The 27285-nt window shown below is 41.6% G+C and overlaps 1 protein-coding gene across 5 annotated transcripts in view; it reads left to right on the top strand.

The window, feature by feature from the left end:
* hecw2b (HECT, C2 and WW domain containing E3 ubiquitin protein ligase 2b) overlaps positions 1 to 27285 on the top strand; it is a 152520-nt gene that overhangs the window by 16834 nt on the left and 108401 nt on the right. For all 5 annotated transcript variants that reach the window (XM_028572177.1, XM_028572179.1, XM_028572175.1 and 2 more), the window contains one exon: positions 5089 to 6369. In XM_028572177.1, the coding sequence (XP_028427978.1) occupies positions 5979 to 6369 (391 nt within the window). In that variant the 5' untranslated portion in view covers positions 5089 to 5978. The remainder of the gene's footprint in view (positions 1 to 5088; positions 6370 to 27285) is intronic.

A 27285-nucleotide genomic window follows, 5' to 3' on the forward strand; every position in this document is an offset into this window, starting at 1 on the left:
GGGACGTTTTTTTCGTGCGGTAAATTTGCAGAAAAAAAACAACTATATATATATATTTTTTTTTTTTTTTTTAACTGTTGGTAAAGTTTAGCAAATGAGACGACCATGTCCTCGCCATTTACTTAAAAATAGGCATTCCAACTCAGGAGACAAGTTGCTGGCGAGGCTGTTGTTTTAACCAGAATTGTAGGGCAATGTATGAGGCATTACCTGTTTTATTCCTTAAGCGTAGCTAGGTAAAGTCATTCCTTCAGTGTAGGACAGGTCCGTTATCGTCCTTAGCCGTACACTCTACAGCTTAAAAGTAATCTAAAAGAAACAATGCAGGTTAAGTAAATTGATAGAACTAGCAAAACACACAGAAACCGAAGTAATGAGGAGTATAACGTTGGCGTTAATTTCATGCAGTAGCTAAGTGCTAGCTAGCTAAGTTACGAGTAAAATGCGACAAACCATGAAGTTATATTCAGCACGTTCGACTATTTTGGGCCAGGCATTAAACTCTGCAGCTAGCTATAAGTTAGCTAGCAAGTTTTTCCTAGCAGAAAATATACTAATGTGTTACACTGACAAGTTAAAACTAAAGAAATGCGGTATATAAATACAGTACATTTACAAGAGAGTCCTTTACAGACTAACCTAACGTTATAGTTTGAGAAATAAAATGGCACATGTTACGTTACCTGCCTCACAACGAAGTCCAAGTGAAGGCTGTTCGGCGCGGCAGCAACAAAGCTATAACGTGAATGTGCGTTATGAATCAACACCAGTTGGCTAGTTGAATCACGTTCCTCAACACCCAATGATATAACACCATCAAAGAGTATCCCTGTACAAAACCTGTAGTCTAATTTAGAAAATAAACTCAAAAATCTAACACTTAACACTTTTTTTGTTTAATTCCATATTATTCAACTCCAGAAATTTGCTGTGTATCTACATTGATGTCAAAACCTAGACTTTCAAACATCAAGATGTCATTTATTAATATGCATTCGTGTCTAAATGATATATAAACATATTTTCCTATTCTATTTTGCCTGGAAACGCTTCCAACCCGCTCGCGTCTCGCGTGAAAAATAGGCGTCGGTTCTATTTCTAGCAGGCACGCGTCTCAGGCGTGTCTCGAGCCGCGCCTGAGACGCGCGTCTCATGCCGGCAGTGTGTAAGCTCTAACCTGTTAACATGGGAGCTGAAATATAAACGGTCACGCCACACGGCTGACACGCTCGCGCGACGCGTGCAGTGTGTAACTGACTTAGATTTGAAATACTGTCGTGAGGTGTAATCTTTGAGTTATCAACATTTTTTTTTCCAACAGGTTGGACACAGGAGACTTATCAGTCCATCTTGACACTTCATCCATAAATTCCTGCAAAGCAGCCGCTTTGGGTTTATACCATTCAACTTTATCCTTTTCCAGCTCCTCTTTATCTTTAATGGATATAAACAGAGGTGTATAAAGTACTAGAGACCCATAGTGGAGTAAAAGTACAAGTGCTCTATCAAAAAAGTGACTTGAGTAGAAGTTGAAGTGACTACTTGAATGGCATCACCAACGAGTTGTCCAGGACAACTATGAAACTATACTAAGTAGTGTTCAAAGGGATCTGGCCAATTGGTCTGCGCTGCCGGCATCACTACGGTCCAAGATTGCTATTGTTAAAATAAACATAGTTCCTCGTGTGAATTTCTAAAGTACAATGATCTCCTTACCCCCACCGATAAATTTCTGGAAGAAACTTGATACCTTAATTCAGCAGTATATTTAGAATAATAAACAACCTAGGCTAAAATACCACCCTGCAACGTACCACAAACACGGGAGGCCTGGCCCTCCCCAACCTTAAAGTGTATCACAGAGCCTTTTAGCTACTGGCCCTCAGAGTGTGGATGGACCCCTCATCTACAGTCCCATGGAAGGAAATAGAGAAAAACCTCACTGGAAGTATAAGATAGAGATGTTCCGATACCAGCTCGGATACTGCCTAAAACGCTGGTATCGGGAAGTACTGGAGTTTATCCACCGATCCGATACCACCTAATAAAGCCCTAAAGAAAATCTACGTTAAAGTAGTTTATGTTCTTTTTCCGTTATGACTGACTGTCAAACTGCATAATAAAAAGTTTTGTGGCATTCATTGTTTGTGTTTGTTCATGTTTCACAAAGAGTTTAACCTGAGCCAGACCGACAACAAAGATAAAAATAATATCATCCATACAGGGATAGTAGTATGCAGTTGTTAAAACATAATAAAATATATGACACACTGGTATCTGATCGGTACTCTGTATCGGCAGATACGCAATTTCAGGTATCGGGAAGCAAAAAATGGTATCGGACCATCTCTAGTATAAGACTGCAAGACCTTGCCTTTGCAGGTTTGTGTAAAAACAAAAGTGGATGCTAGCCTATGGCCCTATTATCATCAACACATTGACTAACTTTAAACAGATGGAGGAGCAACTACGCTACACCAATAAGTGGCACCTGAATACCTCGATTTGGCACAACACACACTTAATGTCTGGTAACAAACCTTTTGTTTGTAACCAGTGGAGTGACCGAGGTATTTATACTTTAGACCAGTTATTCAGTGGTGAAGGTATGTTGAGTTTTGAGGACCTGAGAGCTAGCTTTGAGATCCCTAGGACATCCTTCTTCCTTTATCTTCGCTTAAGGTCAGCCCTAAAATGTTATGGAGTACCATGGGGAAACAGTTTTGAGACCCACCCAATCATTAAATGGCTTGTTGATTTTCCAGCGAGAGGATTGGTGTCCAGGATTTATGCTAAACTGATGCAGGTATCCATAGGATAACTCCCAATAGTAAAGAAATGGGAGCGAGAGCTGAGCCCGGAGGGGAACGTAATTAATTGGGAGACAGTTTGGGACAACATTTCCCACTGTTCCAAGAACCCAAATCACCAGCAGATCCACTTCAACATACTATATGTCATAGGACATATTGGACTCCTCAGAAGAGATACGTCTCTATAACCATTCCTACTCCCTATTGCACGTTCTGCCAACCTGAACAAACTGGAACTTTCCTACACATGGTCTAGGAGCGTGAACAGGTGCATGAGTTTTATAATAAAACATCAATAATATCTGATGTGATAGGATGTTGAATTCCTACTGACCCGATTGTTTCGTTACTTAATGATGACTCTAAATTACACCTACTTGGGAGAAAGATGAAAATGTGGCTAGCTGGAGAGGCAAGGTGTGATTCCTGATTCCTGTTTTTTTTGTTTTTTGTTTGTTTTTCTTTCCTTGAGACCGCAGAGGGTGGGGGGTGGGAGAGGGTTGTTGTTCTTGTTCAATAGTGTTTCTGTTCTGTATGTTCAAAAATATAAAAAAACAATAAATAATACTCACACACACTTGGAGACTTGGTGGAAGCCAAAACAATGCAAGTCAAATATAGGATGGTTCCAGAATGTATCCACAAGTAGTTTCAGATTAGAGAGAGCAAGTATGAACTGAGGGGAATGTGCATATTCACAAAGATAAAGATTAGAACAAATGTAAAATAAATATGTATATCAGCAAAAGGAGTAAACGTGAAATCTTTTAGATGAGGAATTAAAAATGTGTTACACGCCACAAAGATTTAAAAAAATACTAAAAAGTTAGGATAATAAACAAATATAAAAGTGAGGCATGACTGGGAATGTGTATATGAATGGGAATGTATTTTGTTTGGTTAATTCTTTTTCTTCTGCACATACTGTATGTGTGGTATGTATATACAATACAGAAATTGATAATACATTTTATAAGATTGATAATATCCTGAAAAACCTAAGAACAAAATAAGAATAAAATAGTGAAAAAGGGTAGGTGTAAGAAGCAAATGCTTTAACCTGCACCTTTTCGATTAGTATTGATTATAAACGAGTTAAGATGACACTGCATGAACTAAGGTGACACTTGGTTTTTGGTTGTTTTTTACCTTTTATGTGAAGTTGTGTATCTATGTGAAACTAAAATGTGAGGACTTGAAATGCTGCATCTATTGTAATGATAAAACAGGTGTGTGGTTGTGTACTTTTTCTATACAGCATTAAGATTGGGCATTTGTTCACTGCTGCTTGCTGCTTTGACTTTCGCCGATATGGCTGCTTCGTGGGGGTGGCTGTGGTTTAAGTTGTAGAGCAGTCACCTACCTACCAATCAGAAGGTTGCCTGTTCAATCCCGGGCCATGCAGTCCAATCTGTCCTTGGGCCCCCGAATTGCTCCCGATTCTGCACCATTGGTGTGTTAATGTGTGAATGTTTATGTGATAAGCAGGTGGCATCTTATATGGCAGCCTGGGCCACAGTGTATGAATGTGTGAATCGTGCCTGTTAAATGTAAAAGCGCTTGGAGTAGTCGTTAAGACTAGAAACTACAGAAACTACTAGAACTACAACCTTCTGTTGGCCGAGAAAGGGTTTGAACCGGCGAATCGGTTATACAGGTGGAAATTAGCAATTGTTGCTATAACCTGGCCCAAGTCATATTCTTTTGTTTTACAAGTTTAATGTTTGTGTCCCTGTTTCAAATCAATCAATTTCCATTCCATATTATTTTTAAATATATTTTTGTTTAATTAATTTTTGTTTAATTAATTATTTTTTTTTTATTTACATGTTGGTTTCAAACAGTGTTAATTACACTAAGCGTTTGGTTAAAACTCTGTAGTCAACAACTAGAAATAACTGGCAGTGTCGTGTATGTATGCAATACTTCTAAATAATACTAAATTCATCTAATATCTCTTTAAATAAAAGGGGGGAAATATGTTTAAATGATTTATACAAATTTTTGTGGCAGTAAACAAAAATGTATTATACGTTTTTATTTTCAGTGCAAGCATTTTGTAGATTCAGTAGAGATTATTCTGTAAATTTGATATTACAATAACATGTTATTTTGTAAATTAAAAGCCATTTTGGCAAATGATCCTGTTCACATTATTGCACGGAGTTAGTTTTCTTTTGTCCAGGTTGTCCTCCTCTTCCCCCAATCAACTTTCTGACTCACTCTCTCTCTCTCTCTCTCTCTCTCTCTCTCTCTCGCTCTCTCTTTCTTATAGGTCTCCCTTCACCACTCTCCTCTCTGTGGATTATAGGAACACCCCGTCATCACCCCATCCTCCTAGACCGAGTAGCAGAAGGATTTCCAGATCGCCTTTCATGCTTAATTTCTTGTCTCCCTCTGGACATCTCCCACATCTACCACTTTCCTTTATAATGGGTACCGGAATGATTTACAAAGTACTCTAGTCCCTTAATGCAAATGTTCTTGTCACTAAAGTGGTTGTCCGAATGGACAAGTGTCCTAGGGTGTTAAGAGAGAGAATCAACATCGACATTCACAGTGGAAACATATCCATGCCTGATCTAGAGAGAGAAAAGGACAAAAAATAAGAGAGAGGTTCAAATATGGTTCAAACTGCCTCATTACAACTTGAATGATGACTAGTAGAACCTGGGAACTCTGAAGTGCCTTATCCAAGGGCAGCAGGGCCAAAGAAATGTAAATCAAGAAACCCAAACGTCTTCTTTTTTAACTTGCTTTGCACAGTGTACTGCTGTCGTGATCACTCCATTCATCCCTCTGTAACTCCATACAGCCATTTGTTGCTGCTTCAGTTTGCTCTAGTGGTGCTAAAGAACCTACGTGTTCCTTTCCTCCCTTTCTTTTTCTCTAACTCCTCCCCACCCAACTGCCTCCTCCTCTTTGTTTTCCTTTTTTGGCCCACCCATTTGGCCTCCACCATTCGCCCCTCTTGCAACGGCCATCCTGCCCCCTCGTCCCCGCCCCCCATCACCCTCCCTCTCTACCTCCTCTGCCCCCTCCTCACCTCACCATCACCACCACCATCCTCACCTTCAGCCCTACTCACATCACCACCACCAACTCTCCGTCCCTCCCCCTTGCTTCTTGCCCCCTCCCTTTTCCGCCTTCTCGTCGGCGGGAACCATGGCGATGGCTGCCACTGCCTCCTGCTCTCCCTCATCCCCATCGTCCGCTAATGGCAGCGCCCGGGAGCAGCTCCTGGCGGTGCGTCGGCGCACCCCTCACACCCGGCCGTACACAATTGGTCCAGAAAACCTCACCAGTCTGGCAGTGCAGGGCACAGTTGGTACCTCTGCATCCTCCTCCTCTACTATGTCGTCAGGGAGCCAACCAGAAACAGCCGGGGTGGGGCTCCAGCGGGCCAATAGCGACACAGACCTGGTGACATCAGACAGCCGCTCATCGCTCACAGCATCTACATACCAGTTGACTCTAGGCCATAGCCACTTGGTCATCTCCTGGGACATCAAGGAGGAAGTGGATGCCACCGACTGGATTGGCCTGTACCACATCGGTGAGCAAAAAACGCACCTCCCCCTACTGAAGTGTTAAGTCTGCTTCAGGAGGGGGACTTCAAGGTCTGTTTTGAATTTCATGTAAGATTTTCATGTGACAGCAAGAGCTGCACATAGTGATTTTTTTGACATGCTTTTATTTAATCGAAAAGTCAAATATCTTTGATTGTAGCAGTACATGTCTCATATAGTCTTCTCACTTACATTTTGGTCGACATAAAGGCCTTAAAATGTCAGGAAAAAAGTTCTTCAGCCACCATAGAAAAAAAAAAAAAAAAAAAAAAGCCCAAAAAGTCGGCAAAAGTGACAATAACGTTGGAAAAAGTGACAAAAACTAGGTGGGCTAAAATTTATTGTGAACCTAAATTGATATGTAGGACGGATCAAAATCTGCATAGGGCCGGATTTGGCCCTCAGGCCTTGAGTTTGACACATGGTTTAAACTATAAAATGCTCGAAAGAAGTAAAACACAATCATCACAATTTCCTAGAGCCCAAGTTAATGTCTTTAAATTTTGTAGAACAAACTGTCCTAAACCCAAAGTTAATCAATTTACAAGCAGAAAACATCAGCAAATCCTCACATTTGAAAAACTTAATTTAAAGATATTTCTTTCTGTACCTGCAAAAATGCCAGGTGCTTTTAGAGCAGCAGCTTTAATTTCAGTGAAAAAGACGCACTAACCCCCACCCTCTCCCCCAACCATCTTGTCAGTGATTGGCTGGAACGTGGTTTGTTGTATTTTAGTGCACAGCCCCTAGTGTTTGTTTTTTCACAGTCTATTCAGGGGGCAAGCACCTAGCGGATCAAGGAGCGATGCCTACGATTTGAGACAAAAATGAAATCGCGCTGAAACCATGCAGGAACTCATAGTGCACCTTTAACGGTCTACCAATCAGAAGGTTACTGGTTCAATCCTGGGCCCTGCAGTCCCATGTCAAGGTGTGCAAACAGGCACGTGCACACACAGACATCAAAAGGGGCTTCAGTACCTGCCCTTTCTCCTCCTTAAGAGAAAGTGCCCCGTTTATGTTTTTTTTTTTATTAATGGATATAGTCTATATTCCTATTTGCACACAGCTTCCCTGTCAAACAAATGTTTTTATTTAATAAAAAATCTAAATATCAGATCGAGAGATGAAACGTTTCGAGCTCTCTCTCTCTCTTTCTCTCTCTCTCTTTCTCTCTCTCTCGATGCATCTCCTTGTCAACAGAGACAGACGGCAGTCCGTATCTATGGAAGTTTTTTGGTCTCTTTTTTTTCAAATGGCAATGTACTTTGCAATTGTCAATTCAATTTGAAAAGTTTCAATGCAATCCTCTATTCAGTTTGAATTATTTTGCATAAAATAAAGAGCGCATTAATTAATTGCATTTCATATTGCCATGGTTTTTTGGTCTCTTTATTCAAATGGAAATGTATTTTGCAATTGTCAGTTCAATTTCCAATTTTGTCATGCAATTTGAATATTTATTTTGCAATTGACAATTCAATATGCAAAGTGAAAATGCAATTCTCAATTTGGTTTACATTATTTTGACTTAACATTAGAGTGAAATCTTAATCAATTTCAATTTACAATTTCAATACATTTTTCAATCTTTATTCAATTGGCAATTTAATGTGCTAGCTAAACAGCGCCCCCAGTCTATTGCATTAACATTTACTTGGTCACCACGTGTTTTTGGTCTCTTTATTCATTTGGCAATGCAAAATGTCAAACGTCTCTTCAAGGCGGGGCTTCAGTTAGGACGTCACTTTGTTGTTTACTGACTGACAGCCGGGCTTCCACTTCACTCGAATGCAGTCGCCAACACCAGTAAAGGCCACTTCTGTTCTCCTCGGTAAATGTATCGTTATACCTTAGATAACGTCCATACCATCTGTTCAGCCTACACTTTAGACAACTGAATGACCACACAAAACCTGATGTATTGAATCCAACTGCACTTGGAGAAGGGAGACCTCATTGGCGTCTTTCTCTGTTTTTAAAAGACCTTCAATCAACTTACAGTTCAGCCTTACTGATGTAAGAAAGTTTCAAGGATGTAACAACCCCAGTACACAGTTTAACACAAGGGAAAAAGTACCTTCAAGTTTGGGATTAACAGGGTCTAGATTAGGATAAAGCTCTTACTGGCCAACTAGACCTGTGTGCATTTCTCTTGTAATAAATATGTACTGTGTTTACCATGTACATCTTTACGCTTATATGATTATATCCTATTATTATATTCAAGCTGAGTTTTGATAGTTACATAGATGCATAGAACATTATATTTAGTCAAAGAATGAGCCATTGAGAAAGTCGTTGTCATCAGGTTAAATAATTTAAAATAAATAGTAAGATTGAACTGAAATTAGTATAAAGTGTCTGTAAGGTGACTTCTCTTACCTGATTTTGCAATTTGCCACATACCTTGTAAAAATTCATCATGGGAGTTAATTTGGTGAATCTTTGTTAGTACATTTTATATGTATATATGACAAGTCAGAAAACCTTGATATCACTCTTCTGATCCTTGGTTTTTAATGTTAAGGACAATTTATAATGTTCACATGTAACATTGTGTGTTATGTATGCGCAAGTATAAGACAACATTAAATATTATTATTAATTATTATTATTATTATTATTATTCATGAATAATCTACATTCTGATAAACAATGCCGCTAATTTAACGTTGTCAGGTAAAGTAATTTAATTGTATATTGATATTAAACTTAGTTCTGCATACGTACCATAATTGAAATAAACTGACCTAGAAAAACAATTTAATAAATGACATTATTGCACAGTAAACACATTTTAGTATCATTACACAGAAGTGGAACAAGGTCAAGGTGATCTTAGGTATCTAGGTACAAATTTACATACTGAAATGAGGTAGTTGGTTTCAGTGCTACAGCTAGATATTAATAAGCATTAATAAATAAAAAATAGTTGACATAACAGTTAGAAATATTAACATAACTTTTTTATATCTAATTCATAGTTTAAAAAGCCAGTGCAGCAGTTCATATAAATACTGGAGGCTAGGGTAAAAAGGGAAAAGATATCAGGAATAACACAGGTAAAGCTTAACAACTAATAGGGCTTCAAGTGTTATTTAATAAACAACAAGATATAAAATAAATCTTTTTTTTGGGATCAATTTTTTATTATTTTTTAGCACCATTTATCATACAGACATACAAAACAAATTCCACAATATTTGCCAGGTAATGTCAAGTGGTGCATAGAACAGATGAACACAAATTAAACAAGAACAAAAACCCTCTTCCACCACGGTGTTGAGGAAAAAAAACAAAAAACAAACAGAAATCACACCTTGCCTAGTCACTCTCCACTAGTTCTTTGTGGCGTTGAGGTCATTAGGTCTGATATTTGTGCTGTTGCGCTTTCCCATAGGCTGATAGTTGATGGTTTGGCTTTGTTAATACTTGCTGTAGAGAGCTCAAGCATAACCATGTCTAGAAAATACGCCAACCACTGTTTTATACAAAGCAAGTGGGGGGCAGCGTTGAACAATCGGGTCAGTAGTGATTAGATATCCTATCACATTAGATATTATTGATGTTGTTTTATGCCAGAACTCATGCACCTGTTCACACTCCCAGAACATATGTAGCAAAGTTCCAGTTTGTTCAGGTTGACAGAATGTACAATAGGGAGTGGGAATGGCTTTCGCAACGCATCTCTTCTGAGGAGTCCAATATGTCCTATGGCATATGTTGAAGTGAATATACTGGTGGTTTGGGTTCTTGGAACAGTGGAAAATGTCCCAAACTGTCTCCCAATTAATTAGATTAGATAATACTTTATTCATCCCACACTGGGGAAATTCACTTATTACAGCAGCAGTTTTTCCACAATAAAAACAAACCAACAAACAAACAGACAAACAACAGACAATGTGCCAAAAGTACTGAATGAATGTAAAGTGGCATTATATAAAAAAGTATTTTAGTAAAGTGAGGTGGCCATAGTGCAAAAAATATTGTAATGTAAGTAAGTAACTGACGTGAAATTAGAGTGAATAATATGTAATTACTTAATTCAATTACTTAAATTAATTAATTGTGTTCCCCTAAGGGCACAGCTCTCGTTCCCATTTATTTACTATTGGGAGTTCTATGGATATTTGCATCAGTTTAGCATAAATCTTGGACACTAATCCTCTCACAGGAAAATCAACAAACCAAAGTTAAAATAATTATAGCACAGATAAAAGTAGAAGAATGTCCTGGGGACCTCAAAACTAGCTCTCAGGTCTTCAGGAAACTCAACATACCTTTCTTATTGAATAGCTGGTCAAAAGTATAAATACTCACTCCACTGCTTACAAGCAAAGGGTTTGTTACCAGACAGTGAGTGTACATTGTGCCATATTGGAGTATTCAAATGCCACTTATTGGTGTAGCGTAGTTGCTCCTCCACCTGTTTAAAGTTGGTCAGTGTGTTGGTGGGCCAGCATACACATTTTGGACACACACCTGCAAAGGCAAGGTCTTGCAGTCTTAAGGCCTTTTTAATTATTTCAATGTCGCCAACAAAATTTTGACTCTTTTTTTACAAGTCCTTTTATTGAGAGTATTCTCTCCTACTGTATTGTATGCTGGTATGGACATTCAAAAATCACCCATAGGAACAAATTGGGGAAGATTGTTAAAACCTGTGGAAAAATCATTGGTAGGCAACAGGTAGATCTGTACCAACTATATCTGACCAGATTGGCACAAAAGGCAGATAAGGTTTGTATGGATACAACCCATCCACTGTCAGTGGAGTTCAAGCAGCTCCCTTCCAGTCATAGATATAGATACCCCAATGTCAGAACCAACTGAGCAAAACACTCATTCATTCCTATGGCAATAACCCAATTAAATAAGGTGTAGGGAGGGTTATAACTGAAGGAATAGATGTGAAGTAGGATAATGTGCAGTAGTTTTTATTTCTTATTTTATTTATTTATGATATTGTGCAATATACTCCTTTTTACTGTATCCTATTTATTGATGTGTTGGATAGGTAGCGCTGTGGATGTCTGGTTCAATGTTTGTGTTGTGAATTATGTGTCAATATGCCTGTATTGTACAACAAATTGCCTCCGGGGACATTCAAGTTTTCTAAGTCTAAGTCACTTTGCCTAAGATTGAGTGACAAGTAGTACTCGCGCTGTTGTTTATTTGGTTGCCGTGACTTGGTGAGTAATGACGTCCTGTCACTGTTCCAGTTGTTCACCCTAGGGGGGAGAGAGCTGATGACAGTTCGCCTGAGTTAAGTAGAGCAGACGGCTCTGCAGAGTCGTGTAATTACAACTTTATGACTTTTCATAAACAGCTGAAGGAGCGGCGGTGCACGGTGTACATAGCAGAAACCCTGTTGTGCGTCTGTCCTATTTCTGATACCGTGACGGCAGAGGAAAACAAACAAGCATGCAAATGGCAATTATCGCAGCCGGAAAAATTATCGAGCTCATTTTTATTTATCATGCGATTAATTGATTTATTGACTATCGTGACAGGCCTAGTTAGTACAGTATATACCACACTAATTCTACCCTGCAATCTATTGTACTGTATTAAAATAACTGACCCCAGACAACTCTTTAACAAAAAAAACTGTATTCTTTACTGGATGAAAAAAAAAAGAACAAATAATATTCTGCAGTTAAATTGAATAACAAAAAACATAACACAAATCACATACTTACAGCAGTTTCAATGTCTAGCTAACTTACTTAAACCCTACTAAACTACGGTGGTGGTACCACACACACACACACACACACACACACACACGGGAGAGAAAAAAACACGTGGAAGGCCTGATAGTAGCTTGCTTGCGTTGCGTCCATCAGAACGTTATCTTTGGTGAAACAAGCACACAGAAATCCAACTTACAGTCAGCGACCAGTCCAAGAAACACAGCTCCAACACGAGAACGAAAAACCAGCCACCAGTGGCAGCAAAGTCCACCGCAGCACGAAACAGGCAGTCGTCCTCTGAACCAGCACTCCCCGCCGCTAGCTCCAGCTTCAGCCATGAACACTCTCATAAAGTTTGTCTCACAAACTGCTGCCAAACAAGTGCCATAGTGTCCACCTCTCCAGCCTCGCCACTCTTGTGTCTCTCAATGTTTCTCCGTCTTTTATTTTACTCCTCTTGATTTGCGATTCTCTCTCCTTTCTCTCCCTCATGTGTCCAATTTGTCCTTGTGTTCCGTTCAAAAACACCTCTCTCACTCATTCACTTCCTCACTTACAAACATTCACCACATACTGTCATGGTTAGCTTGCCAAAACTACTGCCGATTGCCAAAGTTGCTGGCTGGCTACGCAATGTTAGCTAATTCCGCTAGCATACGTGTAGGCTAACTATAGCCAGTTAGCTTTGTGTGTAACGTAACAAAAAAACACCTATCTCGTTTATCTATTTCATTCAATAAAATGATGGTACAAAAGGAGCACTAACGCCACGTCTTATGTTGACAACGTGGACGCAGATATAGGAAACTCCGAAGGCAGTCTTAATATTTACCTAGCCGTCTAGGCTAACGCTGTTGCGCTAACATTAGCAAACGGCGTAGCTAGCTGTCTACACTTGTGAAAAGCTGTGTTTCACTTTCCCTCCAATATTATTATACACATAATAAAGACACATGGACTCGGTCGAGACCAAAAGCCATATTTTGCAAGACCGGTGGCACCAGACCGTGACCATAGACAGTGAACCGAGACGGGGCTTTCATCTGTCGTCTCCCCACAGCAAACCGCTGTAAAATAGTACTATTTTTTCGTATTTTATTCCATTTTGTGATATTTATTGTATTTGATGTTGTTGGGTAACAGTTTAAATGTTTATTACCAACAAGCAAATTGCGCAAATTCGTTAGAAAATAAACCCTGCAAAATGGGCTTTAAACCAAGTACTTTCAGTTAAATTGCATTACATTTTTGTTTCCTACACATACTTTATGTAGAAACTAGCCAGTTTTAATGCCTTAGATTTACACCAGGGCTACATATAGGTAGGTGAACTGGTGTGTTGAAAAGTGCATCTGAAGAATCTCCACAAGACAGTTCTGCAGGCGCTGTAGGATTTAGTAAGAGTTGATACACGTGCCTTCTCCAGACACTATCAGCAGTTTGGATTATATAGGATATACCTCTATAGGATATACCTCACCTCTGTAGTTCCTGGCCAACACAGGAGTGAAAACTCTCTTGTTGCCTGATCGCAGGAGATGTCTTTGTTGTTGTATGTTGAAAGTTTTGGTAATTTAGCAGAAATTTGTGCAGTCACTGTTGCAGTATTCTTTGACCCTGTGATGCTTTCAGTGCATGTTTCATTGTCTGGACAAACCTTTCCGTAGGGCCATTTGTTGCAGGATGGTATGGAGTTGACTTAATGTGATGCACTCCATTGCAGAAATGCATTAATTTCCTGTGAGACAAGAGACTAGCTGTGTAGAGATCTGAAATTACTAAACATTTCTTCTAACTTCTCTATTGTCTTCTCTGTGGTGATTGACCTCATGATAATCCTTCAGACGATTTACTGTGTGCGGCAACAGCTACAAGAAACATTGTCTTCGAATGTACCTGCAAAATCAATGTGCACACAATGCCATGGCTCCTGTGGAAACTCCCAGGGATGAAGAGGAGCTAGTGGCAGTTGTTTCGAACGTTGTGACAAGATGAACAACTTTTAGTTATCTCTTCAATCTGTTTGTCCATGTTTGGTCACCAAAAAAGCTTCTCCGTATCCCCTTCATTCTCCCTATTCCACTGTGTTCTGCATGAAGTTGCTGCAATACTTTGGTTCGGAGTGACAAGGGAATAATCGCTCTCCTCCCCTACAGAAAACATCCTGACTGAACTGACAGTTCTGACCATCTTCCAACGCTTTGTTTTAATTTCAGAGCTAGCAATTTGCAATTTTTAGCAAGTCATTTAGCTCTGCTCGATTTGTGACTAAAAGAGTATGTGTAGATTTAGAAAAACAAGTCTTAAGCGATTGCACGATTTACAACGTTCTTCCAACTCCTCAATCCTTGCCTCTCTCTTTTTCTTCAAATTTGCTGCAAAGGAAGATGTGAAATCTCTAATAAATCCTTTAGTGGCTTGCCAGATGTATGCCGGGTCCGAAACTAAGCCAGTATTGATTGATATGAACTCCACTAGTTTGGCTCCAAATTCTGTATTAAAAGCTGTGTTTTGGAGAAGGGAATTATTAAATTGCCACCTTCTAGATTTTTCTCCTCACATATCACAATGGAATGTCGTTATCAGTGCATTGTGGTCAGACAGGATTGCTGGTTCCATTGCTATTGTGTGGAACATTGCCTTAAATACACTGTAGCACAAAAAATAATCAATGCTGGAGTGGGTGCCGTGACGTGTGGTGAAAAAAGGTGTAATCGTTGCTAGTAGGGTTGTGCATTCTCCATATATCTGTAAGATCGATAAGATCCACAACTGCATTAAACATGTCCGATATGTGTTTTTGGGCTTTTGTGTGGCTGACCCCTGATCTATCCTGATTTAAGTCTAGTACCGCATTCATGTCTCCCCTATAATTAGTATTTATTGAGAGAAAGCAATTCATTGGTTTGGCGTGGGAAAAAGCTTTCATCATATGTAGCCGGTGCATATACTGAAACGAAAGCTATTTTATCGTAGTACATATATATGATATCCTGCCTGAAGAGCCTTTGCTACTTTTGTCTATGGTGAGTGTGCATCTTCGTGACAGCAAAACAATGCAGCCCTTGGTTCTGGTATCATCACTAGATGCAGCAGCAAGTTTGAAATATTTATTTTGTAGATGATTTACATCTCTTTTACGCAAATGTGATTCTTGAATAAGCGCCACGTCTATGTTCTTCCTTCTTAAATAGTCCAGGAATGTTTGATCGGCCCGTTTAGCTCCCTGATGTTAACTAAAAGGATTGAAAGTTCAGCCATCTTCAAAATGTACACCTATATATGTCTCGAGTACCCTACAGGAATTCACTGATACATTTATAACAAAGGGTGAGCTGTTAGATCTAAGCACAGTGTGGTGAAAACATGAACAATGTTACAAAAAAAACCTTAAAACTAAGTACCAACCATTTATTAAGTTCTGAAACTGTTTTATAAACTCTAAACTGTATGAAAAACAAATCAGCCGTGTAGGTGTAATAGACATAGATTATAAAATGTTGTCAAATCAAATGCTCCTTGTAACTCGGCTCCCAAGCTCATACATTATAATTCGACCAGCTATTACGCTCTGAGATAGCCTATGTGGGTAACAAACCATGTAAGAGTAGTAAATATAGATTATAAAATAAGTGTTTATCATGTTCTTAGGCTGTGTAAATTGAGCAGTCCATGTTCATCATGTTTTCAGCCTCAAACATTCCTTTAAACATCATGTTGCCAAACTTACATGCAGTGTCTGCGGTTAAACTTGCAGTGTTCCAAATACACTAATCCACAGTCGTCGGGTCCGCCCGCTCACTTTACGCACCGGAGATCCCCATGCCGCCCTCCGGGCCCGATGACATCTCCCAGTCCGGTCACGAAGTATCCCGCATCACGTCCCTTTCCTTCATATCCAAATCCCGACAGAACGTGTCCGCTTCCTCGGGTGCAGTGAATGTGAACCTTCTCCCTCCTTGATTTACTCTGAGTTGCCCGATAAATAAGAAAGTTTTGGATGCCTTTAGCATGTAGCTTGCGCTGCACTCCTATAAATCCCTGGCGCCGCTGGGTGGTGAAAGCGCTGTAGTCAGGTTTGAAGCGCAGCGTTGCGTTGGAATCTCGAATCGGGCCTTCCTGCTGTGCCTGTCTCGCTTCACTGTCCTAGTATCTCAGACATCTGAGAATCAGCGTGCGTGTTCCTGCACCCTTGCCGTAGATTCTGTGTGCGCTGTCAATTTCGATTGTAGGGGATGGAATCCATTTTGGCAACCGTTTTTGCAGAAATCCAACTGGGTCATCTTTCTTGCTGCCCTCCTTCAGTCCGATGATCCGGATGTTATTTCTTCTCGATCTATCTTCCAGTTCAGCCAACTTCAGCTCAAATTTCCTCTGGTCATCAGTGTTGGGAACATTGCTTTAAAAAAGTAATTAGTTATAGTTACTCACTACTTGTTCCAAAAAGTAGTTAGTAAGTTAGTAACTGAATTACTCTATAATAAAAGTAACTCGTTACCAGGGAAAGTAACTATTTGCGTTACTGTTAAAAAAAAAAAAGTTGCTTTATGTCAAAGAATGTTTTTTTTTTTTTTTTTTTTTTTTTTCACAAGTCAGTTGAAATGAGTAGAACAGCAGGTGTTTGTACATAACTTTCAATATTTATTGCACGTCGACAGACAGCAAGAGGTTTATCCTGCACTTCAAGTATTATCTTTGTAAGAAAAGTAAACAGTCCCAACAAGACAAAGACAGACCAAACCTAAAATCAACTTGACAGACTTGTCACAGACAACAGATGGACAGGAGATTAAAAAAATAAAAATAAAAATAAATAAATAACAAGTGCACCTAACATTCCTTATGAGAGAATCGACCAAGGGCAGGTTTAAGTTCCAGTTCCAGACCAGGTAAATTGTTCACATAAGTTATCAGAGGGTCCCAGGTTTTGTAGAATCTGTTGATGGAACCGTTGAGGGTACATCTGATTTTTTTTCCAGCTTAACATTCCGCATAATATCCCTAATCCAGTGGTGGTGTGATGGAGGAGTAGCAGCCTTCCATTTAAATAAAATCAAGCATCTAGCTAATAAGGAGGAAAAGGCAATGACCCTCTGTAGCTGAACAGGGGGAACAGATCCTGTTGTATCAGAAAACCAACCGAAAATAGCAACCAAGGGAGAGGGTGAGATGTTATAAGCATAAGCATTAGAGATGACTTCAGAAAAGGATGACCAGAAAGGAACAAGTTTTGGACAAGACCAGAACATATGATAGGCAGTACCTGGCGTCTGTTTACATCTATCGCATGATGGGTCTACGTTCGGAAATATTCTTGCTAATTTGGCTTTTGAGAAGTGCAGCCTGTGTAACACTTTAAACTGTATTAAAGAATGTCTGGAACATATGGAAGAAGAATGGACTCTAGTAAGAGCCATATCCCATTCCTCATCAGACAGCTGCGCCCCTAAGTCATTTCCCACTGTTCTCGAATATGTGAAATAGAGAGGTTGCAGCTATCCATGATATGGGAATAAATAAATTATATTCTTCTCTTAGTCTGCATATTGACCCGTAATAGGGAATCCAAACAAGGAGGGGGGAGTGTAGGACAAGACACATATACTTTTAACAACATACCTGCCTATCATATGGTTGACTTCAGCCTGTGTCATAGGTTTTTGTTGTGAGGCAGAAAGATCTAGCTTTTGCTGCTCGGACGACTTTGCTCCGAGTCCTTCTTTGCTAGTGGATGACAAGCTATCATCTGTGGTGGAGGTATCAGTGTTTTTGGCCACTAGCTTTGTAGATGCGTATGTCGTTGTGAGATTTGCTTACAACGGATGTCGACAAAGTCTTCGCTCCTGGACATAATGTACAAATTACATGCACGTTCTTGCCTTTGACCACAATGAATTTGAAGTAGTGCTTATATCTCCACCTTGAAAACGCCAACTTTTCATCGGATTGCTCCTGACTCGCCATCTCTGCTGCTTCATCGAATCTCTGTTTAGCTGTTTGTTTGTTTGTGTGTGTGTGTGTGTGTGTGTGTGTGTGTCGCGTTTGCTAGCATGTGTGTAAAAACACTGGCTCTGATTGGCTACCATGAAACATGACTCTGCCTTAGCCAATCATAATCGCTTACCTCGTTATTAACCCACCTCCTCACTAGCTGCGAGCCAGGGGTGCGTTCGGATTACACATTTTATTCAATCAATGCATAATAACGCACCGCATTTAACGTCCAGTAACGTTAACGGCGTTGTAACGACGGGAAAAGTAATAAGTTAGATTACCCCGTTACTGAAAAAATAACGTTGTTACCTAACGCCGTTCTTTTAAACGGCGTTATTCCAAACACTGCTGGTCATCAATACAGGCTTTCACCGTGTTTCTCATCTGTTTGTTGTCCTTCTGCGCCTCGTCTAGTCGCTGTATTAAATCTTACTGTAGTTCCCTGCCTCTCCAGCTCTGTCCTGATGTGTTGAAGCGAGGCGTAAATTTCTGCTAACGCCTCCTTCACTGCGATGCGGACCGCTGATTGAAGCCAGCTTTGTTGCCTTTCCAGAACCCTGGCCATGGCCTCCTCCATACGTTTGTCCGCGTTAGCATCCGAAACCTCGATAGCCGTCGCCATGCTAGCTGAGTTAGCAGAACTCTTTGCTCGGTTAAACTGCAGCGGGGTCTGCTTTTTCGCTCCTGCAGGCATTCCACAAAGTTACTGTGGTAACAAATGCAAGGATTGACGTCAAATAAAAAAAGAATAGACCTGGTTTTTAATGATAATGCGGAGATGGGGCGAAGAGCCTCAGCCCTGAGCAGCCATGCGAGTCGTCGGTCACGTGATCTCCTCTTAAAAGGGTTAAATCACGTTTTGTGAGTAATTTCTTCTGTGCTGCTTCATTTCTTAATCCACACACAAGCCTGTCTCTTAATGTGTCATTTAAAACATCCTTAAATTCACAGTGCTCAGCTAACTTGCGTAATGCTGCAACAAACAGATAGTTACAGACTCAGCCTCTTCTTGATTGACTCTGTGGAACCAGAATCTTTCTATCAACAGAAGTTTGGGTGAAAAATTGTTTGTCGCTGTATTCCAGGTTAGTGGGGGTGCATACCGCTCAAAACCAACATGAAAAACGTAGCTAGTAACCTTCACTCAGCGTTTTGTTGTTAAACTGTGTAAAATGAGCGGTAACGTAAAATCACCGGTTTCAGGTAACGGCAACCTACAGTACCGTCAATTTGCTGGATGGTTTCAAGGTAACAGTCGGTAGCTAACATTAGCAGATAAGCCCATTGACCACAACATTATTGTTCATATTTTGGCACAATATTTCTGACCGTAGTAGTGGTCATAGTGACTGAAAGTGTGATGTGAGATGATAAAAAGAAACTACACGCTGTTTTCAGGTAACGTTACTTTTTGATGTTCAACTCTTGTTCATGCTCTCAGGCCTGTTCTCTAATTGATAGTTTTCACGTGACGTCAAAACACTATGGAACGCCCACCTGGAGGGCAAAAAGAAGCTGCCCTCCACTGTCAGTGAACGCATCGCCTCAGCTTTTACCACACTGTAGCCTAAAATATTGCAGATAGTTGTGGTTCAACTGGATGCACAAACCAAGGAGAGACAAGCCTACACTTCCCTCTGCCCTGCCGGTCCTGTATTTTACACAAGATATATTGCTAACGTTATGTAGCTAAACATCGCTAAATTAGTTCACAGCTCCGGCAGGGATGTAACGTTAGCGGTTTATAAAGTGGAAGTAGACAAATTACCAACTAGCTAGCTTTGCTGTCTGCTTATCAACTCCTTGAAGGGATTATTGTATATTTTACCACGGCTTATTTTAGAAAGGCCATGGCAAGAAAACGTGTAGATTATCAAAAAAGACATTGGATCATAGATTAGGGTGACCAGATGTCCCGGTTTGACCGGGACATTCCTGATTTTGAAGTTAATGTCCTGAGTCCCGACAAAAGCCTGCTGCGACGCTAAAATGTCCCGGTTTACACCAGGAGTGGCGTGAGCTAATTTTGCCGGGTCTTCAGCCCCGAATGTTTTGAGTTTAACGTATCTTTGTCCAGTTTATTTTTCCGAGGCGAATAGAACGGGCAGCTACGTGCGGGGTCCGACCATGCTGTATTTGTTGCTATCACCTAGCAATCGTCTCTACGTGAGGAAAGCTGTGAAAGCTGGGTGAAGTTTTCGGAGGAGTTATAGCCAAATCAGTCTAATACATTGATGCCATCAACACAAAGTTTAGGAGCGCAATACTAATGATTTAGTTTGAAGTTCCTGTGACGTGATGTTTACAGTCTATGGTTCAGACCAAAGCACAGACACACGGAGCTCTGAAGCAGACTTGTTTAATGTCCACTCTCTCTGTAAAAAGCAGCGCAGCTTCAGGTTATAATGGATGCGCTCAGCTGTAGATGTGTTGGGTTTGTGCTCCGTGTATTTCTGCAGTAGATTTGGTTTTCCACCTTCGATGTAGAGCAGCGTACAGCCACTTCTCTAGCTAAACTATTTGTCTCATTCAGAGACCCAAGCGGTGCTCTGGGTCTATCAGACAGTCTGAGATCTACCATATCAGGAGAGCAATCACATAATGCACAGCAAACTATGGTGCAGGTAGATTATTTTCTGAAATATAGTGACTTTATTCTTGTAATAGCCTATTATAACTTTATTTTTCTCAAAATCACGACTCCTCCAAATCACAGAGAACACAGATATACTGTATTTTGAATGTGCACAAAGTTTTGGACATTGCTCAAACACATCTGAAATATTACAGTCCAGGGGTTTATTAATACATTAACAACAAAAGACACAAAACAGGAGGGAGGAGTAAATGATACCTAGGCTACATGTGTGCAGACTCTGATATAATCAGAAAAGTCAATCTACAGGAGAATAAATAGTTGAAAGCAATACAGAATGCCTGAGAGCCTTCAATATATTCCATTATGTTTTTATATTTGGATTGTAATCTATGTTTCTCTTTACATAAAGATATTTGCAGCATACATTGATTCGGAAAAAGGTAGAAATAGGTGCATACAAATTCACCAGAATGCAGGAAGTGTTTAATGCTCAAAATTTTCAATAAATCATTTTAATTCTTTTGGTGTTATTTGAATAAATAAAACTTCAAAAAATCGAGCTATCCTTTTCCCAGAATCGTGTCCGATCGCAGATAAAATGGCAAAATCAAATGCAATCCAACAGCACATTATACAACGTAAACAGAGACACGTTTTGTTGCCGGGGCCCTTTATGAAATGAGCAGTGGTGAAAGTTACGACATCATGTTATAATTGAGTGTAGCTAGCTAGCGCGTTAGCTAACATTAGTTGGAATAATTACACTTAATGATTGAAACACCGCAGTGGGTGCTGTATATTGGTCAAATGTGCCCAAGACTTGCAGTTTGTATGTATATATGGGCTGGCTGATTAAAAGTTTTAATCGCATTGTTATACGCAAAATCCAATAATAAAGTCAAAAGTAGTGTATTTTATTTTAAATGTTCTGCCATATGAATCAAAGTGTCATAACATTTGTTCTGCAAACTCTTAACATCAGCATTTTGTTTATACAGTAGCAGATAAATAAAATATTTGCATGTTGCCCAGTCCATATACAGTACAGGCCAAAAGTTTGGACACACCTTCTCATTCAGTGCGTGTCCTTACTATTTAAGTTGTAGATTCTCACTGAAGGCATCAAAACTATGAATGAACACATGTGGAATTATGTACTTAACAAAAAAGTGTGAAATAACTGAAAACATGTCTTATATTTTAGATTCCTCAAAGTAGCCACCCTTTGCTCTGATTACGGCTTTGCACACTCTTAGCATTCTCTTGATGAGCTTCAAGAGGTAGTCAACTGAAATGGTTTTCCAACAGTCTTGAGGGAGTTCCCAGAGATGCTTAGCACTTGTTGGCCCTTTGGCCTTCACTCTGCGGTCCAGCTCACCCCAAACCATCTTGATTGGGTTCAGGTCCGGTGACTGTGGAGGCCAGGTCATCTGGCGCAGCACTCCATCACTCTCCTTCTTGGTCAAATAGCCCTTACACAGCCTGGAGGTGTGTTTGGGGTCATTGTCCTGTTGAAAAATAAATGATGGTCCAACTAAACGCAAACCAGATGGGATGGCTGCAGGATGCTGTGGTAGCCATGCTGGTTCAGTATGCCTTCAATTTTGAATAAATCCCCAACAGTGTCACCAGCAAAGCACCCCACACCATCACACCTCCTCCTCCATGCTTCACGGTGGGAACCAGGCATGTAGAATCCATCCGTTCACCTTTTCTGCGTCACACACAGACACGGCGGTTGGAACTAAAGATCTCAAATTTGGACTCATCAGACCAAAGCCCAGATTTCCACTGGTCTAATGTCCATTCCTTGTGTTTCTTGGCCCAAACAAATCTCTTCTGCTTGTTGCCTCTCCTAAGCAGTGGTTTCCTAGCTGCTATTTGACCATGAAGGCCTGATTCGCGCAGTCTCCTCTTAACAGTTGTTCTAGAGATGTGTCTGCTGCTAGAACTCTGTGTGGCATTCATCTGATCTCTAATCTGAGCTGCTGTTAACTTGCAATTTCTGAGGCTGCTGACTTGGATGAACTTATCCTCAGCAGCAGATGTGTCTCTTGTAGAGCCCTGCACGGGCCAAAAACTCCAGCCCTAACCCGGCCCTGGCCCGTGGTGTTCAAGCCCTACCCGACCCCAGCCCGACAACGCCTGCAATTTTTTCAGCCCGAACCCGGCCCGACCCTAGACCAACATCAATCACTCTCTGACGTGCGCACTCTTTGATGCGCTGTCTCTCTGACGCGTGCTCTCTGATGCGCGCTGTCTCTGCTACACACGCAAACGCACACATGTCACACCTTCTCCATAAACAACATGAAATCAAGGAGAGGGCCAACTTTTCCTGCTACAGATTCCCCACCGTGGTCAGAAAACACAGGGGAGACACTTTGTTTCTGTCACTATGACTCTAGAGTCACTACTCGCTCCGATCGCCGGCACTCTAAAACTTCTCCCTCTACCACACACTCCCCCCACACACATGCGGCTCGACGCACACACCAGCGCACAAGTATAAACATCAGGCCACTTACATAGGCTACGGCGAGAGCTCTGCGTGGAGCCTGCGCACAACTGTTAAACGGCCTTAAGATGGGCACAATGAGGAGAGAAGCTAAAATAAGCCCGAGTCCGACCCCAGCCCGATCTGTAAAAAAAACAAAACAAAAAAGAACTGCCTGAGCCCAGCCCGAATGGGCTTGCAGGGCTCTAGTCTCTTGGTCTTCCTTTCCTGAGGCAGTCCTCATGTGAGCCAGTTTCGTTGGCCTCTTAGTTTCGTTGGCCTTTCTTAGAGCCTTCCTATAGGTTTTCAGACTTTCTTGCCAATCCAAACGGGATTCTTCCACTTTGGTGGAGCGCCACTTACTTTCGAGGTTTCGCGAGATTTGTTTTAATTTGCGAGTTTGGGAGTTATACCAAGGTGCTAATTTCCTTTGCTTCATCATCCTCTTTTTCAGGGGAGTAACGGAGTCTAAGGTCGTCCGTAGGCAAGTCGTAGCACCGTCTACAAATGTATCAATTTGAGAGGGACTGAGGTTAACATAGAGGTCTTCTGTTATGTTAAGGCACGACAGAGTCGAATGCTGTTGGAATATCTTCTTTAAATTTAGCTATAGCACTGTCAGGCATCTGGTGTAGAAGCTTTTATCTAATTTAATATAGTCAGGTAGTAAGAATTCGAAAGTGATTAAAGAATGATCTGATAATACAGAATTCTGCGGAAATATTAAATCCTCAATTTCAATACCATATGCCAGCACGAGGTCGAGGGTGTGGTTAAAACAGTGCGTCGCCTTGTGCACACTCTGACTGAAACCGACTGAATCCAGTAATGAGTTGAAAGCAGTACTAAGGCTATCATTGTCAACGTCCACATGGATATTAAAATCACCTACAATAAGTACTTTGTCTGATTTAAGGACTAAACATGATTAAAAACTCTGAGAATTCAGATAAAAATTCAGAATACGGACCTGGAGCCCTGTAAATAACAACGAATATAATTGGCTGTAATGTTTTCCATTTTGGATGTTGAAGATTAAGAACAAGAATTTCAAAGGAGTTATAATTTAGTTTAGGTTTGGGAGTAATTAACAGGCTTGCATCAAAGATGGCTGCAACTCCCCCTCCTCGGCCTGAGCCTCTAGGAATTTGAGTATTAATATGACTGGGAGGAGTGGCTTCATTTAGACTGACAGTCTTCATGGCCCAGCCAGGTTTCAGTAATACAAAATAAATCAATGTTGTTATCTGATATCAACTCGTTAACCAATAATGCTTTAGAAGACAGAGATCTAATATTTAATAGTCCACATTTAATTTTCCTATTTTGTTCTATCGTTGCAGTCGTTTTAATTCCAATTAGGTTATTAAGTATAGCGCATCTTTTGTTTACCTTTGATTTAACCGATCTGAGTCGGGGAACAGACACCTTGCTTATTAGACTATGAGTGGGTGACTGCTCCAACGGAAGCACCGAGGGGCGCGTAGTACTGCACCCCTGATTACTAATATCAAACTTGGGTTGTCATGGTTTATGTCTGATAAACTCGGTCAGATTTTTTGATATGAGAGCGGCTCCGTCCTAGGTGGGATGAATGCCCACTCTCTCCATCAGACCAGGCTTTCCCCAGAACGCCCCCCAGTTATTCACATAGCCCACATTGTTAGCTGGGCACCACCCCGACAACCAGCGGTGGAAGGATGACGTACGGCTGTACATTTCATCATTGGTCAGGTTTGGCAGGGGTCCAGAGAAAACTACTGAGTCCGACATTGTCTTTGCGTATGCACAAAGTGACTCAACATTCAATTTAGTGATCTCTGATTTACGACCATTACCCCCTAGTTGAAGTATGATCTTACTGTATTTACGGTTCTTTTTAGCCAGCAGCTCTAGATGGGTTTCTATATCGCCCGCTCTAGCCCCGGGGACACAAATGACCGTAGGTACTGTAGGTACTGTAGCCGCCGGCTTCACATATTGCAGTATAGAGCTCCCAATAACCAGAATTGGCTTCTCAGCGGGTGTATCACTGAGTAGGGAGAACCTATTAGAGAGGCAAAGACGCTCCGGTTTAGAGCGACAGTCATCATGTGCACTCCCTGGTCTATGTAGAAGTGCTTGAGTAAAAACAATTGTAATTCAAATGCAATCCAGGCAAATAGCCGCTAATTTAACCAGTAAAGCAGAGTTCAATAAGTTTTTGCCGGAGCAGCAAACTAGCGTTTGTAACACGGGAACACCGGAAGTGACACAATACGCTCACCTTACACGTCCACCGATCTTCATTCATTCAAAGTTTTCGCAATTTTCCGGACTCACTGACCTTCATTTGTTAAAGTAATGATGGCCACTCGTTTCTCTTTACTCAGCTGATTGGTTCTTACCATAATATGAAACAGTTGTCCAATAGGGCTGTCTGCTGTGTATCAACCTGACTTCTGCACAACACAACTGATGGTCCCAACCCCATAAATAAGGGAAAAAATTCCACTAATTAACTCCTGACAAGGAACACCTGTGAAGTGAAAACCATTTCAGGTGACTACCTCATGAAGCTCACTGAGAGAACACCAAGGGTTTGCAGCGCTATCAAAAAAGCAAAGGGTGGCTACTTTGAGGAATCTAAAATATAAGACATGTTTTCAGTTATCAAAAACCCTATGAGCCAACGTAGAAGAGGTGAAGTTACCCTGCCCGGAGGAAGCCCGGGGCCCCCGTCTGGAGCCAGGCCCAGATGGCGGGCTCGTCAGCGAGCGCCTGGTGGCCTGGTTTGCCACCAAGCCCGGCCGGGCACAGCCCGAAGAAGCAACGTTGCAACTCCCTCTCTATTCCCATGGGCCCACCACCTGTGGGAGGAACCACTGGGGTCGGGTGCGCTGCTACATGGGTGGCAGTGAAGGTCAGGGGCCTCGACAGACCAGACCCGGGCAGCAGACGCTGGCTCTGGGGACGTGGAACGTCACCTCTCTGTGGGGGAAGGAGCCGGAACTGGTGCGGGAGGTGGAGCGCTACCGGTTAGATCTGGTGGGGCTTACCTCTACGCACAGTCTCGGTTCTGGAACCATACTCCTGGATAGGGGTTGGACTCTTTTCTTCTCCGGAGTTGCCCAGGGTGTGAGGCACCGGGCGGGTGTGGGGATACTCACAAGTCCCCGGCTGAGCGCCGCTACGTTGGAGTTTACCCCGGTGGACGAAAGGGTCACCTCCCTACGCCTGCGGGTTGTGGGGGGGGGGGGTGAACTCTGACTGTTGTTTGTGCATATGCACCAAACAAGAGTTCGGAGTATTCGGCCTTCTTGGAGACCTTGACTGGAGTCCTGCATGGGGCTCCAGTGGGGGACTCCATTGTTCTGCTGGGGGACTTCAACGCGCACGTGGGCAATGATGGAGACACATGGAGATCTAAACCAGAGTGGTTGCTTGTTGTTGGACTTCTGTGCTAGTCATGGATTGTCTATAACAAACACCATGTTCAAACATAGGGATGCTCATAAGCGTACGTGGTACCAGAGCACCCTAGGCCAAAGGTCAATGATCGATTTTATAATCGTTTCATCTGATCTGAGGCCGTATGTTTTGGACACTCGGGTGAAGAGAGGGGCGGAGCTGTCAACTGATCACCATCTGGTGGTGAGTTGGGTCAAGGGGTGGGGGAAGATTCTGGACAGACCTGGTAAGCCCAAACGGGTAGTGCGGGTAAATTGGGAACGTCTGGAGGAGGCCCCTGTCCGACAGACTTTCAACTCACACCTCCGGCGGAGCTTTTCGTGCATCCCTGTGGAGGCTAGGGGCATTGAACCAGAGTGGACAATGTTCAAAGTTTCCATTGCTGAAGCTGCGGCGAGGAGCTGTGGTCTTAGGGTCTTAGGTGCCTCAAGGGGCGGTAACCCACGAACACCGTGGTGGACACCGGTGGTCAGGGAAGCCGTCCGACTGAAGAAGGAGTCTTTCCGGGATATGTTATCCCAGAGGACTCCGGAGGCGGTTGCAGGGTACCGAAGGGCCCGAAGGGCTGCAGCCTCTGCCGTGAAAGAGGCAAAGCAGCTTGTGTGGGAGAAGTTTGGAGAAGACATGGAGAAGGACTTTCGGTCGGCACCAAGGTGCTTCT

Source organism: Perca flavescens, chromosome 24 (genome assembly GCF_004354835.1).
Source record: "Perca flavescens isolate YP-PL-M2 chromosome 24, PFLA_1.0, whole genome shotgun sequence".
Classification (NCBI taxonomy): Eukaryota; Metazoa; Chordata; class Actinopteri; order Perciformes; family Percidae; genus Perca; species Perca flavescens.